The 18,901-nt window shown below is 48.4% G+C and overlaps 1 protein-coding gene across 1 annotated transcript in view; it reads right to left on the bottom strand.

Moving 5' to 3' along the window:
* Window positions 1-17,998: 17,998 nt before the first annotated feature.
* Window positions 17,999-18,901, bottom strand: part of ABCB9 (ATP binding cassette subfamily B member 9) — a 46,260-nt gene continuing 45,357 nt past the window's right edge. The window contains exon 12 of the mRNA XM_086681551.1: window positions 17,999-18,676. Coding sequence (XP_086537677.1) covers window positions 18,653-18,676 — 24 coding nt within the window. The 3' untranslated portion in view covers window positions 17,999-18,652. The remainder of the gene's footprint in view (window positions 18,677-18,901) is intronic.

The raw sequence follows: 18,901 nt of genomic DNA, 5'->3' as shown, positions 1-18,901 counted from the left end.
GCACGTGACGCCAGCCCTGGTGCATGACGTCATCGCCGCGCGGGCGGGCGGACGTGACGTAGCGAGCTGGGCCCGGGGGCCAGACGCGTGGAGGCGCTGCCTCCGGGAAAGGTAGGGGCTGGTAGGGAAAAGGAAAGGTGCTGCGGATGGACTTGTGACGCGACAAGCAGCAGCAATGAGGTCACTGCGGCACCGGAGCATGTGTTATGACCTCACAACAGCCTTTTTCCTCAAGGAAAAGAAATGTGGAGATCCAAAGAAAGCAGTCAGTGAAGTTACTGCAGCCTAAGCCCAGCCTGGCCCGGGGAATTCCAAAGAAGGGTATTTACGGGGAAACAACTTTAGATGCCTTGGGCGCCTCGGAATTGTAGAGCTGCCAAGGCATTCGTTTAACAAATATTGAGACCTGCTTTGTGGACCAAACATTGGGCCTACAGTCCTGAACAAAACCAAAAGGACCCCCTAGCTAGGGGAGCTAACGGACTGACAGGGGAAGCAACCAAGAAACAAGTAAAAGGGCTACAACCTGGGAGAGCACAAAGAAGGAAATGGGTGCTGAAATTAGAGACCACCTTTGGAAAGTGTAAAACACGGCCCCCTCAGAGAAGGGGAGAGCTAAAGAGATCCAAAGGACAAGAAAGGAGGAACCAACCACCATTCCTCTAGGAAGCCCAAGGCAGCCAAACAAGCATGTGCAGAGTCCCGGAGTCAGGACTAGCTTGGGACACTCATGAAATGGGCAGAGCATTCTGCGAGGATGGCCAGAGCATCACGAGCAGAGACCATGCATAGGACCCCTTTGCACCAACTCCGAGGAAGTTACCTAGGCCTCCAGGTGAGCCACACTGTGCTCTTTCAGAAACATGATTTGGGGTGCAATTATTCAGTTGCCCCAGGTATCTAGAAGTCTCTCGAGATCCAGGAACCTGTGAACTCATCCTGCTTTGGAATCTGCAACAGTTCTAGTTAGATTTCTTCCAAGGGCTGAGGTTAACTACCACAGCCTAGTTTTACACATAAAGAAACTGAGGAGGAGACCTGGGAGGAGGAAATTTTGGTTTTTTCCCCGCCAAATCGAGTGATTGGCAGGTCTCCTGGCTCCCAGTCTGGCATTCGGGAGGCTGGCATCATACCACATTGACCTTGTACATAACTCAGTACGAACACAGTCGAGGCATTCACTGAATGCTTATTGGCCGACTGACGAGCTTTGTGTATGAAGATGATGCTTCTGCCTCAACATCCGTGGAACAGAAGGTCTGAATTGTCCACCCATACGTTAGGCTGGGTTCCACTGACCCTGACCCTGTTCTCACTCTCCTTCCAGCCCCTTGTGACTAAGGGCACACACCTGCAGAAAAGTTACAAGTATTTCATAATATCTGTAAGCAAAACGTTTTATGGAGTTTGGAAGGAGCGCACAATAGTTTTCTTCTTTTAAACTTACTATACTTGGTCCCAAACGGTGGCCTTGAGGAGGAAAGTCCACAATAAAGAGGAAGGGGATGTCAAAAGTCAAATTGATGGTCAGAGTACTAGCTCAGTGTTTTTCCTAGACCTGCCAAATTAGGAATAGTCACTAGATTTCCAGGAAATTCTACTTACCCGTGAGGCTTAAGAGGTTATGCAGAAATTTCTCACAGTCCCCTTAATAAGGTTAGGGGTCAGAGCACTCCAGAATATAGAGGGATGAAGTGACTCAGTCAAGAACACGCCTGGTTCTGAAGGTTGCTCTGTATACTCTGACCACTAAAATGCTCAGCTGCAATGTTGACCTCTCAGCACCTTGCCTCACTCGTTATAGAGCTCTTCTCAACCCTGTTTTCCGTCACAGACCTGTTGGAGTCAAAAACCATTTCCTTTGCCAAAAGGGCAAACCATACAAATATCTCGTTTTCCGCGGCTCTAAAAACTCCTTGCTGCTCTTAAAAGTGGTTGAAAGAAGACCAGGAACATCAGAAAATCCTTACATTGGGGTCAAACCTGTCAACTTAATGTGTGGGTGGACTTGCTCAGTTTCCTCCTTTTGGTTGACTGATGTTTGGGTTTCTCGACCCACCTACGTCTGCCTGTGGGTTAACTAAGATTTTGCTCTGGCAGACCAAGGGCCATGTATGCGTGTGCCAGGGCCGCGCTCTCAACGGGCTCATTGTTACCACTGGAGAAGTGAATCTCCTGTTACACAACATCAGGAATCATTTGGACGGCATACTTAGAAAACCGACAGCCTGCTTGAACCTCAACATCTGCTAGCCTTGAGTTTAGACCGCTTTCTCTTCAACACAAGTCAGTAGAATTCTTCATACATATTTTTGGTTTGAAGAGCTGGGAGAAAATGTGTCGACCTAATGATGAGGTACCCATAGCACAGGCTATGCAGCTATGTGTGGGCAGGGGCGGAATTATTCTACAAGGCAACAGGTGAAGTCATGTTCCTCTCAGGCTGCACTGCCTGACGTCACCATCGTCTACTAATAACTAAATGCCTAACGTGACCTAAGCACCAGTCATCGAGAAGGAAAAAACTCTTAGACACAGCCTCTGCTACGGTGAGAGAAGATCTAAAGATATAGAGCAGTAGTGTTGAAATTACATTTAGGATGATGGTTTTTGTGTGTTATAAAGGTGGGGAGGAAAGGAAGGCTGGTCGTTTTGATGGTTTGGCTCTTTTGGTATTCATTTTTTTAATTTTTTGCTCCCATGTGGAGTTGGGGCTTTTGTTTGTTTTTTTGAGAAAGAGAGCACAAGCATGAGTGGAGGAGGGGCAGAGAGAGAGAATACTAAGCAGGCTCCACACTGTCAGTGCAGAGCCCAATGTGGGGCTCGATCCCACAAACCCGGAAATCATGACCTGAACGGAAATCACGAGTCACATGCTCAACTGACTGAGCCACCCAGGTGCCCCCCTGCCCCCGAGTTTAGTAAACATTTAAGGCACCAAAATGAACACAAAGAGAAAAAGGGAGAGAGAATAAAACAAACATTCATAATGACCAGGTTAAGGAATAGACATCATGGACACAATTGAAACCCCTGTGTATCATTTCTCTTCAATCCCATTTACTTCCCCCCACCTGCTCCAGAGGGTAGCTACTGTTTTATTATTTTACCTTATATATCCATGAACTTAATAAAAAATATGTTTACATACAGACATGCAGGTATCTTTCTGCTACTTGTTTTTAAGTCAGCATTAAGTTTGAGATGTAGCCTTGCTAGATTACATACTTTGAAACATTTTTTCACATACATACATTTATGACAATTTTTGAAATCCTTCTGCATTTTTGGAGGGGTCATAAGGTATTCACACCTTCAATTTTACTAAATGTTGCCAGATTGTTCTCCAAAGTGGTTTTTTAAAAAGGTTCTTGGGGCACCTGGGTGGCTCACTCGGTTAAGCCTCCGACTTCGGCTCAGGTCATGATCTCGCGGTCTGTGAGTTCAAGCCCCGCGTCGGGCTCTGTGCTGACGGCTCAGAGCCTGGAGCCTGTTTCAGATTCTGTGTCTCCCTCTCTCTCTGACCCTCCCCCGTTCATGTTCTGTCTCTGTCTCAAAAATAAACATTAAAAAAAATTTAAAAAAAAAGGTTCTTAATTGTGATAAAATACACATAATGTAAACTTTATCATTCTAACCATTTTTAACTGTGCAGTGTCATTAAGTACGTTTGTGCAATCATCACCACCATCCATCTCCAGAATTGAAGACACGAACTCATTAAGCGAGAACTCTAATTTCCCTCCCTTTCCAGCCCCCGGCAACCACTCTTCTACTTTCTAGCTCTGTGGACTTGACCACTTTGGGTACCTCACGTAACTTGAATTGTACGATAGTGGTCCTTTTGTGGCTGGTTTATTTCACTCCCCTTAAGGTCTTCAAGGTTCATCCAGGTCCTAGGAGTAAGATTCTGAGACCTGCTTTTTAAGGCTGAATAACATTCCGTTGTATGTACGTACCATATTTTGTTTATCTGCTCATCTGTTGATGGACTGGGCGGTTTCCACCTTCTGGCTCTTGTGAGCAATGCTGCCATGAACGTGGGTGTACAGGTATCTGAGTCACTGCTTTCAATTCTTTTGGGTATATACTCAGAAGTGGAATTGCTGGATTGTATGGTATTTAACTTTTCAAGGAACTGCCAGGCCGTTTCACAGTGATTGCATCCCTTTACGTTCCTCCCATGAGACATGCGCAAGGGTTCCAGTTTTTTCATATCCACACCAAATTTGTTTTGTTTTTTTGATAATAGCCATCCTGGGTTTTTTTGGTTGATGTTTATTTTTGAGAGAGCATGAGTGGGGGGGAGGGGCAGAGAGAGCAAGAGCGAGAGCGAGAGCAAGAGAGAGAGAGAGAGAGGCAGGCAGGCAGGTGGGGGACAGAATCCAAAGAAGGCTCCAGATGCTATCAGCACAGAACCTGGCCTGGGGCTTGAACCCACAAACCACAAGGCCAGGTCCTGAGCTGAAGTTGGACCCTTAACTGACTGAGCCACCCAGGTGCCCATTTTTTTTGTTTTTTGTTTTTAATGTTTATTCATTTTAGAGACAGAGAGAGACAGAGCATGAATGGGGGAAGGTCAGAGAGAGAGGGAGACACAGAATCTGAAACAGGCTCCAGGCTCTGAGCTGTCAGCACAGAGCCCGATGCGGGGCTCGAACTCACAGACGGCGAGATCGTGATCCAAGCCAAAGTCGGTCGCCCAACCGACTGAGCCACCCAGGCACCCCTGTTTGTTTTTAAATTAGGGTTTCTTATGGCAAGAGAATAAGCTTTAAAAGATACACATCACTTCATTTCTGACTCTGTACAGGTCAGATGCAGGTCTGAAAAGTTCCAGAAACCAGTAATGACTAAGAGAACTTAGCTTTCTTTATGCCTAGAATCCAGGAAGATAGAGTTTGGGATGCACAGAGAAACAGATGTTTCTGTACATAAGGGATGTGACTAATTGTTCCTACAACAAAGGTCTTCTTAGCTTAAGACCCCAGAACATGGGGGTGGCTCAGTTGGTTGAACATGCAGTGCTTGATTTGGGCTCAGATCATGAGGTCATGGTTTTGAGATCAAGCCCCACACGGATTGTGGAACCTGCTTAAGATTCTCTGTCTCTTCCTCTGCCCACCCCTCTGCACTCACACACGTGCTCACAGAATAAAAAATTTTAAGAAGACCCAGAATATGAAAGCAAAGGAAGAAAGGAATGGGAAGCAGATGGCCAGAAGGTCAGATAGGCACCTGTGGCAGCCAGGCTCCTGATACTCACATCCTCGAGTGGCCCTCTCTTAGATGGTCCTAGGGTTGGTCTGTGTGATCAACAGACTATGGCAGAAAGGAGGACATGTCACCTCTGAGAATAAGTTCCAGTTTTCCCCTCACGCTCGCTCTAACGTGGCTAGCTCTGGGGAAGCTGGCTGTCCCACCATGCAGACGTTGAAGCAGCCTATGCAGAAGAGTGCATGAACTGGAGTACATCTCCGGTCGAGCCTAGCTGACCTCAGCCCTGGTCAACAGCTTGCCTGAAACCTCCCGAGAGGCCCCGAGCCAGAACCACCCAGCTAAGCTGCTCCCATATTCCTGACACCCAAAACTAGGGGAGAGAACACAACTGCCAAGTTTGGGTGTAATTTGTTACACGGCAACAGGTAACTAATGCATCACCTATAGAGTGGTCATAGGAGGGAGGAATGAGTAAGTGACCATTATTGGGGTCATTTAAATGACTAACACCAGGGGCGCCTGGGTGGCGCAGTCGGTTAAGCGTCCGACTTCAGCCAGGTCACGATCTCGCGGTCCGTGAGTTCGAGCCCCGCGTCGGGCTCTGTGCTGACGGCTCAGAGCCTGGAGCCTGTTTCCGATTCTGTGTCTCCCTCTCTCTCTGCCCCTCCCCCGTTCATGCTCTGTCTCTCTCTGTCCCAAAAATAAATAAACGTTGAAAAAAAAAAATTTAAATAAAAAAAAAATAAAAAAAAAAATAAATGACTAACACCAAGGGAACGGTTAAGTAAATTGTGGTAAACCCGACCCATGGTATATTTTCCAGTCGTTAAAAGAGAAGACTTTGAAGCGACATGGAAAATCCAGTATGAATTAATACTGAGGTACCAAAGTAAAACATAGATGTGTGCATCTACTGTGATTACAACCGTGAACAAGCCAGGTTTGTCTAGGAACATAGAAACAAAGCCTTTAAGTTGTTGATGGACCGCAGAGAACAGAATTTAAAAAAGTTTGTAACAGAGAGGGGCCTCAATAGTTAAGATGTTCCATTTGCTTTTTGTAGCTCTCCTCAAAAATGGGTGTTTTGTACCATTATTTTAAGTAAGAGGCAAGAAGGTTGTGTGTGTGTTTTAACCTCTTTTGTTCTTCCCTGTGGGTTTGGTGGTGCATCTTCAAGACTACTTAACTTCTGCTTTGCTGAAGAGCTCTTCACAGGTCACTGCTGGAGAGGACCCAAAGGGTTTCAAATCCTGGAAGTTTGTTTTCCTCACCAAAATGGCCTTTAGAAAATGATCCTTCAGTATGGCCTGTCTTGTCTTGGTGCGGCATTCCAGCCACAGAGGCTGTTCTGTGCATACGTTGCAAGAAACTTGACTCCCTCGAGAATATAGGTTCATGCACCAAGAAATTCAGCTATCGATGTCACTTGCAGCCCTGACGAGATTTGAAGAACTTAACACGTAGGAAGTGGTTAGGACCCTCGAGTTGTTTTACACTTTAGGTAGGACTAGAGAGACAGGATTTCCAGGCACTGGGCTTTCAAACTCTCTAGGGAGAAACTGAAACTCTCTTAAGGTGGTATTTAAATGGGAACCTTTACAGGCCTGGGGGTTTTTTTTGTTTCGTTTTTAGTCAAAAAAGGTATTTGCATCTTTCATTTCTTGGCTGGATCTTATCCTTGATCCCTTTTGGCCAATCTAGAGTATTTCACAAGAATACATACAAATTAACATTCAAATACTTAAATATTTGTTTGTTGTTAAAACTGTCCAAACATTAAAGACGTAAAGTAGAACGTTAAAGACAGAATGGGTCCAATTGACTTCCCATCCGAGGAAACCACAACAAACAAGTATGAGTTTCTCTTCCTAAAATTTTTCTAAGCCTAGAAAAACACACACATACAGAACTTTTCATTTAGCAGAAGTGGGGCCTTGCTACTCTACTACTGCAAGTCCATTTTAGCCAAACCCCCGTCTCTAACTGCTGGGGGGGGGGGTGCGGTATTCCAGAGTCCCCGTCTCGAGCATTTAGGGGCCTTCTTGTCACTCAGTACGATGCGATGAACACTTTTGTGGACACATCTTTGTGTACCTCTGTGAACATATACCTAGGAGAATTTCTTAGGAAGTGAATTGAACCACTTTTTAATCTTTTAGAATGGTTTTGGATTTACAGAAAAATCGAGTCGTTCAGAAAGGTGCATATGCCCCAATTAGCGAACCAATATTGAGACTTTAGTTGATAATCAAGTCCCAATTCTCAGGTTTCCTTGGTTTTTCCCTTAATGTCCTTTTTCAGTCCTGGGAACCCCCCGTCCAGGACACTGCATTTGCATTACATTTAGTTGTCATGTCTCCTTAGGCTCCTCCGGGACTGTGGCAATTACTCAGGCTTTCCTGGGTTTTGAGGACCTGGACCATTCTGGGGGGTACAGGCAGGTTGTGCTCTATTGGAATCTGAGGTTTTCCTCATGATTCGAATGTGGGTTTGGGGGAGGAAGATGCAGAGGCAACAACATGATTGCTCACCATTGATGTTAACCTTGATCACCTGTGGGGGACTGTTTATCAGGTTTCTCCCCGTGAAGAGACTCTTGTCTCCCCTCCCCCACCCCTTGCTTTTCCATGCTGTGCTCTCTGGAAAGAAGTCACTCGACACAGCCCATGCCTAAGGAGTGGGGAGATATACTCCCCTCGCTTTACTTTCTAACTTTCACAAGTCACAAAATGGTATAAAATCAAATTCAAACGATAGATAAAGGGGTAGAACACACACCATTGTTAACAGCTTTGCGTTTCCTTCCCCCAATTTTTTTCCATGCGTATTTAAGCCACTTTGTTCATCTCGACCCTGCCACCCATTCCCTTTAAGTATTTTTAATGTTTATTTTTGAGAGAGAGAGAGAGAGAGAGCGCGCGCGCTCAAGCAGAGGAGGGGCAGAGAGAGAGGGAGACAGAATCCCAAGCAGGCTCTGTGCTGTCAGCACAGAGCCTGATGCGGGGCTCGAACCCACAAACCGTGAGATCATGACCTGAGCTGAAACCAAGAGTCAGACGCTTAACGACTGAGCCACCCAGGTGCCCCACCTGTTTTTTTAAAGTGGAAGCACATTCAACTTCCATGGAATTGGCCATTAAATTTTTTTTTAATTTTTATTATTATTTTTTTTTAATTTTTTTTTCAACGTTTTTTATTTATTTTTGGGACACAGAGAGAGACAGAGCATGAACGGGGGAGGGGCAGAGAGAGAGGGAGACACAGAATCGGAAACAGGCTCCAGGCTCCGAGCCATCAGCCCAGAGCCCGACGCGGGGCTCGAACTCACGGACCGCGAGATCGTGACCTGGCTGAAGTCGGACGCCTAACCGACTGCGCCACCCAGGCGCCCCTAAATTTTTTTTTTTTAATATTTCCGAGAGAGAGTGATCAAGCAAGCCGGGGAGGGGCAGAGAGGGAGAATCTTAAACTGACAGCAGAGAGCCCAACGCGGGGATTGATCCCACAAACCGTAGGATTGTGACCTGAGCCGAAATCAAGATACGGACACTTAACTGATGAGTCAGCAGGGGCCCCTGAAATCTGTCATTTTGAAGTCGTGTTGCTAAAAAAGGTGAACAAACGCGACCCCTGAATGTTATCGGACCCTCGGATAATTCCAAAAGCACATGAACTCCCTCAAGAGCTGCTGTTCAAGTTCCCATCGCCTCTGTTGGTACCGACCCAGGCGGAGCGGTTTTATTCTTTTAATTCTGTGCATTTTTAAAGTGAGGATTCTTCTTGGCAGAAGGTGTTAATTCAGGCACTAAATCTGGACCTTTCTGAGCACTGTGAAATTTTGCAAGTCAGATCGTAGGCAGAAGAATGTGTGAAGATGCGAGTTTATTTCGAGAACACCTTTAGTTCCCCGGGCGGTTCTGACACGCTCATCCCGTCGCCTGCCGACACCCCCCCCCCCCCCCCCCCCCCCCCGCTTTCAGGCAGCTCTCAACGCCGTACCCCGCGTACCCGGGCGGTTCCAGAAGCCCACCGAGTTCACAGTTCACTCCTCTTCAGAGGGGCTGCCTTTCCTACCTGATCCACCCCAAACCTGCTCTCTCCTCCTGGGTCTCTCGTCTTTTATCTGTAGGCTTCCCATCACGTTTAACTGCCCAAGGAACGTACCAACCCACCGGCATTAACAAACCACCACCAACTCAACACGAATTTATCCTCTTAACAGTTCTGAAGCTCGGGAATCTGGAGTCAAGAAGTCCCAAAGCGAAGGTGTTGGCAGATAGGGTTCCTTCCGGAGGCGGAAGGGAGAAGAAGCTGTTTCCTGGCCTTTCTCCCAGCTTCTAGAGGCCGCCTGCACTCCTTGGCCAGTGGCCGTCTTCGTCCTTCAAAGCACATCTCTGCTGCGAACTCTGCTTCTGCTCTCGCATAAATCCCCTGACACTGACCCTTCTGCCTCCCCCGTATAAGCACCTGTGGTTCTGTCGGCCACCTGGATAACCCACCCCACCGTCTCTAGCTGAGCCACACCTGCCAAGCCCCTTTGCAACACTGACAGGTGCTGAGGATTAGGATGCGGGTTTCCTGGGGGCGGAGGGGAGAGCGGTGCTCAGCCTGCCGTGCTATCCTCCTTTAAGAACAAATAAATTAAGACCTAAGAGCCCCTTTGACACCTAGCTCTAGTCTCCAGCCTTTCCCGCAGGAGTGATGACTATTAACTCTACGGGGTGCGTTTTTCCATTTTTATGCTCTAATGTGTGTACGTACAAATACATAGCATATTTATTTAGTATTGGTTTGGGTGGATTTTTTTAAAGCTGATTTATTTATTTTGGGAGAGAGAGAGAGAGAGAGAGAAAACACATGGGGAAGGGGCAGAGAGAGAGAATCCCAAGCAGGCTCCACACTGCCAGCATGGAGCCCGGTGAGGGACTTTAAACTCACGAACCATGAGATCGTGACCTGAGCCGAGTGGAGAGTCAGCTGCTTAACCGACTGAACCACCCAGGTGCCGGTGGATTTTTTTTGTAAACAGAAACAAAAACAAAAAATCCAAACCCAAATGGCGTCATATTATGTGGCATGCTTCTTTCTCTGATCTAGGAACCATCTCTAGTAACACAGAACAAATTCAGCTACCATTTTTTTTTTTCAACATTTATTTATTTTTGAGACAGAGAGCATGAACAGGGGAGGGTCAGAGAAAGAGGGAGACACAGAATCTGAAACACGCTCCAGGCTCTGAGCTGTCAGCACAGAGCCCGACGCGGGGCTCGAACCCACGGACCGCGAGATCATGACCTGAGCCGAAGTCGGACGCTCAACCGACTGAGCCACCCAGGCGCCCCTCAGCTACCACTTTTTAAAAATGTTTGTGGGGGCGCCTGGGTGGCGCAGTCGGTTAGGCGTCCGACTTCAGCCAGGTCACGATCTCGCGGTCTGTGGGTTCGAGCCCCGCGTCAGGCTCTGGGCTGATGGCTCAGAGCCTGGAGCCTGTTTCCGATTCTGTGTCTCCCTCTCTCTCTGACCCTCCCCCGTTCATGCTCTGTCTCTCTCTGTCCCAAAAATAAAGAAAGGGTGAAAAAAAAATTTTAAAAAAATAAAATAAAATAAAAATGTTTGTGTATTGTGCAAAACGTACATAAGATAAAATTTACCATCAACCGTTTTTCAAACCCACCGTTCGGTGCCATTAAGCACATTCACATTCCTGTACAACCATCACCACTCTCTCTCTCCAGAGCTTTTTCGAACGGAGACTGTCCCCCCTCCTCCACTCTCTGGCAACTTCTGTTCCACTTTGTGTCTCTGTGAATTTGCCTGTTGTAGGTATTTCACGTAAGTGGGATCGTTCAGTATTTGTGCTCTCGTATCTAACTTCTTTAACTTCGCATAATTTTTCAGTTGCTCCACGCTGTGCCGTGTTATCAGGATTTCATTTGGCAACCTGCACGACTTCCATTTGCGCTCTATCGATCTGTACGTGTTTGCATTCTCTCTTGTAAACAGACCGAAGCCTTTTCCACCTGCATTTGATCTGTCCTTGCCAATGAACTGATCCACTTTCCTAGGATCGGGGCAAGTGGACGGCTGTCCCCCACAGAGTCTGGCAGCCTGCCTTGGAATGACAAGAACTTGATTCATGGCGGTAGGTGACCATGTACAGTTTCAACGAGAAGAAACAGTCTGGTCTGGCCGACCAGAGACACTGGGTTCTGGCAATTGAAAAGACGAGCAGATTACTTTGCTTCTTGGACCTCAGTTTCCCCTTCTGGAAAACAGGGCTAATTCCTGTCTCAGCTCCTTCAGCACAAAAACAAGGCGTTATATTTATAGAAAAGCAGGCAGGCATGGGGCCAGTTATGCCGCTTTAACAAATCGGCCCCCACCCCCGCAGCCCTGCCCAGGTGGCGTGCAATTCCCCGATGCCTGGTGGGGGCTCAACAGAGGGATCGAAAACTACCTGAACGTGTTCTCACCCTTCCCCCCCCCTTCCTCGTTCAGCTGGGAAGCTACCCTTCTCTGGGTTCCACATATTTCCCTTTGTTCCAGGAGAAAAAGACGGCTAAGCAGGTTTCAATGTTCCTCTTCCCCGAGGGGAAAGTTTAGAGAATCTCTGGGGTTGTCAGCTGGGCGACATTCCTCTCCCTGCCTGTCTTAGCCCACACGGACAAGCAGGGAGGCGAGGCAAGACAACAAAGGCGGAACAGTGGGTGAAGGACATCTGGCACGAAAGGCTGGCAGGAGGCTGACAGACTTTCAATTACGTGGATCAGCTCCCACTGGGTGCAAAGTTTGGGGAACGGAGTGAGTGCCGGGGCTTCCCACGCACTGCAGCTCCCACTGGAAGGGGAAGGAGGGGGCAGGGCATGCTCACCAAGGGATCTTTCCTTCACTTATTCACTCACTCAACAAATATTTGGCCTTTTCAGATCTGTAAGTTGACATGTTTTCATCCGTTCTGGATAATTCCCAGTCATTATCTCTTAAAAAGATTCCTCGCCCATCCTCTCTCGCCTGTCTCTGAAACTCCAAATGGATAACAAAACCTCTCACAGAATCTGCACATCCTCTCGTTTTCTCTCTTTGGTATTTCTTTTTTTTTTGGGGGGGGGGGGGGTCCTCTGTTTTGCATTCTGGATCATTTCTTCTGATACCTCATTAATTCTGCTATGTCCTATCTTCTATCAAATACAATTGAATTTATTTTTTTTTAATATTTCTACTTCTTTAAAAAAATTTCTTAATGTTTATTTACTTTTAAGAGAGAGAGAGACAGAGAGCGAGTGGGGGAGGGGCGAGAGAGAGGGAGACACAGAATTGGAAACAGGCTCCAGGCTCTGAGCCGTCAGCACAGAGCCCGACGCAGGGCTCGAACTCACGAACCGTGAGATCATGACCTGAACCGAAGTCGGAAGCTTGACCGACTGAGCCACCCAGGTGCCCCTCTAGTTCTGTTTTGTTTCTTACCATATCTGCTGTGCCCCTTTCTGTAGCCTTCTATTGCTTGTAAACATTCTCAGCTTGGTGATTGCTTCCTTCAACTGGGTGAGCAGCACTGTTTTTGAATCTGTGTTGGAGAATTCCAGTATCTGAGGTCTACGTGGATCTTGTTTCTGTCGGTTCTCGCTCGTGGTGATTTGTTTCCTCGTGGGCCACATTCCCTTCACCCGCATGTTGGTCAGTGCCCTTGGAAAATTATTTGCAGGGATTCTGCGAGGCCCAGAATGAATGAGCCGTGCTCTGAATCGTGCTTCTTTCTGCCACCCGCCCAGGCCACCACCGGGCAGGGTCATTTCCGCTCGGGCGCCCAGCCTCAGTGCCCTGTGCACCCAGCTGAGACGTATCTGTGGGTGAGCCATGACAGCTTCTCAGGAATTATTTTCTCTCCCTGTTCTTTTTTCTTCTTCCGGTTTGCTCAGCATCCAGACAAACTTCTCGACCATCCCCTGGGGTTGGGGTCAGTGAAGTCTGTCAGTGGTGGTGTCTGGGTAAATGTGTAGCAATCGGGGAGAAAAAAAAGCCCTGATCTGTAGCACTGAATGCTTTCCATGATAAATACTCACACCGTGGTCGATTTCAAGCAGCCGGTGTGAAGTCATGATTGTGAAGTGTGGGAGACACGACGACCCTAACCGACCCTCACAAGGCTACACGCTTGTAGAGCTCTCACACATTTCTTTTTTAATTTTTTAAAATATTTATTTTTGAGACAGAGCACGTTTGGGGGAGGAGCAGAGAGCAAGAAGGAGACGCAGAATCCGAAGCAGCTCCAGGCTCTGAGCTGTCAGCACAGAGCCAGATGCAGGGGTCAAACTCACTCACGAGCAGTGAGATCATGACCTGAGCCCAAGTCGGACGCTTAACCAACTGAGCCACCCAGGCGCCCCATCTCACACGTTTCTAGTTTGGTTCCTGTTTGTCTTGGTGGCTCCCTCTACAAGGCCACTTGCACTGAAGTCTGAGTGCATGGGGTGGCCTAGGGCCTCGAGCAAGAAAGCGTTTTTTCTTAATGTTTATTTATTTGAGAGTGGGAGAGAGAGGGAGAGCACAGGAGCAGGAGTGAGCAGGAGCACGGGAGGGGCAGTGAGAGACGGAGACAGAAAATCCCAAGCAGGCTCTGCTGTTGGCGTAGAGCCCGATGCAGGGCTCGAACCCACGAACCATGAGATCATGACTTGAGCTGAAATCAAGCGTCAGACACTGAGCCACCCAGGCAGGTGAGCCCTGATAGGGCTCAGGGTTTCCCCCAGGATTTGCCTGGATCCCTCAGGGGAGGTGACATTTGAGCTGACAGAGGCCTGAATGAGGAGGGAGCCGGCCAGGAAGGGACTGGGGGGAAGGGGATGCCGACAGAGGGAAGGGCCTCATCACACAGGCCCAGAGGTGGGGACAAAGTTGGCACTTTGAGGAAAGAAAGGGGCCAGCGTGGCTGGAATGGAATGTGGAGTGGTGAGTACAGGTGGTGACAGAGGTGAGGCTGGGGCAGGGCAGGGCCAGGCCACCCAGGGCGGAGCCGGGGGTGGGGGTGGGCTTTATTCCAAGAACAGGAGACCTCTTCCCAGGGTTTGAGCCCGAGGAGTAAGGACTAAGAGGCTAGACTGAGTTTTAATGATCTCGATGACTCCCATTCCTTAGTGTGGGCTGTGCTTAGCGACTTCCTTCCAAAGAGCACAGTGTGGGGACGCCTGGCTGGCTCAGTCTGTTGGTAAAGCGTGCAACTCTTGATCTCAGGGTTGTGGGTTCAAGCCCACACTGGGTGTAGAGATTACTTAAAAATAAAATCTTCAAAAAAAACAAAACAAAGAGGGATGCCTGGGTGGCTCAGGTGGTTGAACGTCCGACTTCAGCTCAGGTCACAATCTCACAGTTCGTGAGTTCGAGCCCCACGTTGGGCTCTGTGCTGACAGCTCAGAGCCTGGAGCTGCTTCGGATTCTGTGTCTCCCTCACCCTCTGACCCTCCCCCACCCCCCCCAAAAATAAATAAACATTAAAAAAATTAAAAATAAATGAAAATAAAAAACAAAGAGCACGGTATGGAAAAGGGGGAAAAGAGTCCCTTCCCAGCAGAGAAACCTGACAAACGCAATCTCTGCAGGTGATCAAGGTTAACATCAGTGGTGATCAGTCATGTTTGGCGGAGACTTGAGATCTGATGACAATGCCACGTTGCCCCTGTGTCTTCCTCTTCAAACCCATAATCACAGTCCAGCCATGGGAAGAACCTCAGACAAATCTCAAGAGAGGACAATCTACAAAGTCTGTGACAGGTCACCAAACACAAGGAAAGACTGAGAAACTGTCACAGCCCGGAAGAGCCTAAGGAGACGTGAGGACTGTATACACCATGGTGCCCTGCACAGGATCCGGGATGGAAGAAAGACATTTAAGAAAGCTAAAGAGGGGCGCCTGGGTGGCGCAGTCGGTTAAGCGTCCGACATCAGCCAGGTCACGATCTCGAGGTCCATGAGTTCGAGTCCCGCATCAGGCTCTGGGCTGATGGCTCGGAGCCTGGAGCCTGTTTCCGATTCTGTGTCTCCCTCTCTCTCTGCCCCTCCCCCGTTCATGCTCTGTCTCTCTCTGTCCCAAAAATAAATAAAAAACGTTGAAAAAAATTAAAAAAAAAAAAAAAAAGAAAGCTAAAGAAATTAGAGGGGTACCTGGGTGGCTCAGCTGGTTAAGCGTCTGATTTCAGCTCAGGTCATGATCTCATGGCTCGTGAGTTTGAGCCCCGAGTCGGGCTCTGTGCTGACAGCTCGGAGCCTGGAGCCTGCTTTGGATTCTGTGTCTCCCTCTCTGCCCCTCCCCTGCTCATACTCTGTCTCTGTCCTCTGTCTCAGTCTCTGTCTCTGTCTCTCTCTCAAAAATAAAGAACATTCAAATTAAAAAAATTAAAAAAAAAAAACTAAACAAATCTAAATAAAGTATGGACTTCAGTTAGTAATAATGTATCAATATGGGTTCATTAACTGGGGCCAATGGACCATACTAATGTAAGATATTAATAATGGGAAACTGGTGAGCGGGTTATGGGAATTCTCCATACTACTGTTGCACTTTTTCTGTAAAACCTAAAACTGTTCTAAAAAAATAAAGTCTGTTTATAAAAAGGTTAGATCTGGCTGGTGACTGCGGGGAGAATGGGGTTGTAAGGGGTGAGGCAACGTGGGAGCCGGAAATGGATATTTTTGCAGCCCTCAGGTGAGATGTGGCTTGGGTCTCGGTGGGAGACGGAGGAGGAGAATTCGACTCAGGGGGCCGAGCTGACGGTCTGGCAGGCCTCCCCAAGAGCTGAATTGTAGGGGACAGAGAAAGGGAAGAGTCGGGTATGTGACGCCCAGAGTTTGAGCCAGTGGCAGAGGGCGTCATGAACTAAGATGGAGTTGACTGTGAGGAAAATGTGTTTGGGAGGAAAGCCTGAGGCTGCATTTCCACCATGATGAGTCTGAGGGGCCCCTGGGACATGGGAGAGGAGACATGAGTGGACGGGGAGATAGAGGAGTTCGTCCAGTGGTGAGGGTTAGAGCACCTACTGTGAGCAAGGAACACACCTACTGTGTGGGGGATCCAGGTGTGAAAGGGCTTTAAGAAGCTTCCAGTATGTTCAAAGAGCAAGCAAAATGCCAGGGAAGGCTTGACCGGCCGACTCAGTGAGAACGGAGGAGACCAGTTGGGGTGGTGGGCAACCAGGAGATGGCCCAAAGGCGGTAGGGAAAAACGGATGTCAGCCATCTTCCTGCTCTGGAAAAGCCCGTCCTTGACCGGAGTCAGCACACATCAGGCCTGGCTTCAGGCCCGTCTCCCTTTTGGAAAAAGCCTTCGCTTTCTCTAGGCCGATGTCCAGAATAGCCAGATAATTGAGGGTCAGAGGTCAGGGAACTCACATCTGGCAGCAGACCAGGCCTGTCAACTGCAGGGCTTACGTAGCTGCCAAGAGTCATGGGGGGCGGGGGGGGGGTGGGGGTGAGTCACAGAGTCTCTAATCGTCTCTGGGCGTATGCTGTATTGATCTGGGGCCAGGAAAGGTGAAGGGCGTCTATTGTGTATCCACCTAAAGCAGCCCCAGGGCCTTAGCTGACCACCAGCTTTGATTTTTGTGTTTGTCGTAGGTAGAGCAGAAAATTCTACACGGCCCTGGCCCCTTCGGTTATAAGTAATGGCAGGATGTCCTGAGTAAGGGTCATCTCCAAGGCGAGAGAGTGGGCTGAGCCCAGGCCTGGCTGCCCGGGGTGGGAAGGTGGGGTGCCTGCTGCCTCCCTTGGGCCCCATCCAGTCCAGTATGTTCTCCACACAGAGCCAGAAGGATCAGTCACGCCCTGATCAAAACCCTCCAGCACTCTCCGTCTTTGCAGAGTAGGTCAACCACCTCCCAGAAGCCTCGGGATCCAGCCCTGAGCTTCCTGCCTTTACCTTCTCCACGCTTCCCTCTCACTCCTCATTTCCTGCTCCCCCAGTTCTTCCTGCCTTGTGGTCTTTAAACTTGCCATTCCTGGGGTGCCTGGGTGACTCGGTCGGTTGAGCTTCGGAGCTCAGCTCGGGTCATGATCTCGCGGTTCAGGAGTTCGAGCCCACGTTGGGCTCTGTGCTCAGCGCCTAGAACCTGCTTTGGATTCTGGGTCTCCCTCTCCTTCTGCCCCTCCCCTGCTTGTGCTCTGTCTCTGTCTCTCTCTCAAGAATAAATAAACATTAAAAAAAATTTAAACTTGCCATTCCTTATTCCTTTGCCCAGATCAATCTTTTCCTGCCCCCCCACCTTTTTTTTTAGTAAGGTGAAATTCATATAACATGCAATTAATGCATGTACATTTTCAAGTGTGCAAGTTCATTGGTATTAGTGTATTCACAGTGCTATGCAACCACTGGGTCTCGGATGCTTCAAAACTTTCTCATCAACCAAGAAGGACACCTCATACCCAGTCACTCCCCATTGCCCCCACCTCTGTGCCCTGGTAACCTCTAACCTGCTTTCTGAACATAGATTTGCCTCTTCTGAATATGCCACACAGAAGGAATCCTACAGGGGTGCCTGGCTGGCTCAGTCGGTTAAACGTCCGGCTCTTGGTTTCGGCTCAGGTCATGATCTCATGGTTTGTGAGTTCGAGCCCCACGTCAGGCTCCTTGCTGACAGTGCGGAGCCTGCTTGACATTCTCTCTTTCCCTTGCTCTCAGTCCCTCCCCCACTCTCTCTCTCTCTCTCTCTTCCCCTCTCTCTCTCAAAAATAAATAAATAAACTTAAAAAGAAGAAGAAGAAGGAATCCTACACTAGGTGGCTTTTGTGACTGGCTGCTTTCATTCCATGATGTTTCAGAGGCTCATGTACTTTCTAGCAGGTGTCAGAATGTGGTTCCCTTTTATGGTGGAATCATATTCCACCGTATGCATTTACCACCATTTGTTTACCCGTTCATTAGTTTACGCACAATCGGGCTGTTTCCACCTTTTGGCTTTTGTGAATAGAACTTTTATGTACAAGTTTCTGGGTGGACATGTCTCCGTTTCTTGTGGGTCTCTACCTAGGAGTGGAATTGCTGGGTCATAGGGTTACTCCACGTTCAACGTACTGAGGACTCACCGGACTGTTGTTGGCTCATTCTTTCCCCCAGATACCTGTGGCTGGCCCCTCGCCTCACTCAGCTCAGATGTCCCGTCCTCAGACGACCCTGACTCAAACGACAACACCCTCCCCCAAATCACCCTCTTGTCTTTTCACTCTTTGGGTTCGTGATCCGTGAGAACGTAGGCGACCTCATACCTCTTAGGTTCTGAGGGGACCCACTGCCTAGCACGGTGACTGGTACACAGTAGGCACTTGATACATAATAATCATTGCTGAATGACTGCTCTCAGGTTGTCAAAGGTAAGGAACTGCAACACTGTGAGGCCTGTCTTTGTCATCAGAGGTTGCCGTTGGGTCCGCCCAGGAGTGACTCAGCTGTTTAAATGGACGACTTCCTCTTGCCCTGAGGAAGGGACAAAAACCAGTGGAAGGAAATACTGGTTATGCTCTGTTTCTTCATCCTTCCCTGTTAGTGACTCAGCACAGACATCTCTCCAGCATTTCCCAGTCCTTGCGCTGGAACAAGTTACTCTTAGTGACTTATTGCAAAGGTTTAAAAAAAAAAAAAAAAAAGCCACAAAGATGGAAAAGAGTTTGGGTGGGGAATTGGCTACACGAACAAGGCTGT

This window comes from Puma concolor, chromosome D3 (assembly GCF_028749965.1).
Source record: "Puma concolor isolate L17-30 chromosome D3, mPumCon1.1.hap2, whole genome shotgun sequence".
NCBI lineage: Eukaryota > Metazoa > Chordata > Mammalia > Carnivora > Felidae > Puma > Puma concolor.
Note: the sequence above shows the minus strand (reverse complement) of the source record. Positions and strands in the feature narration are given on the sequence as shown.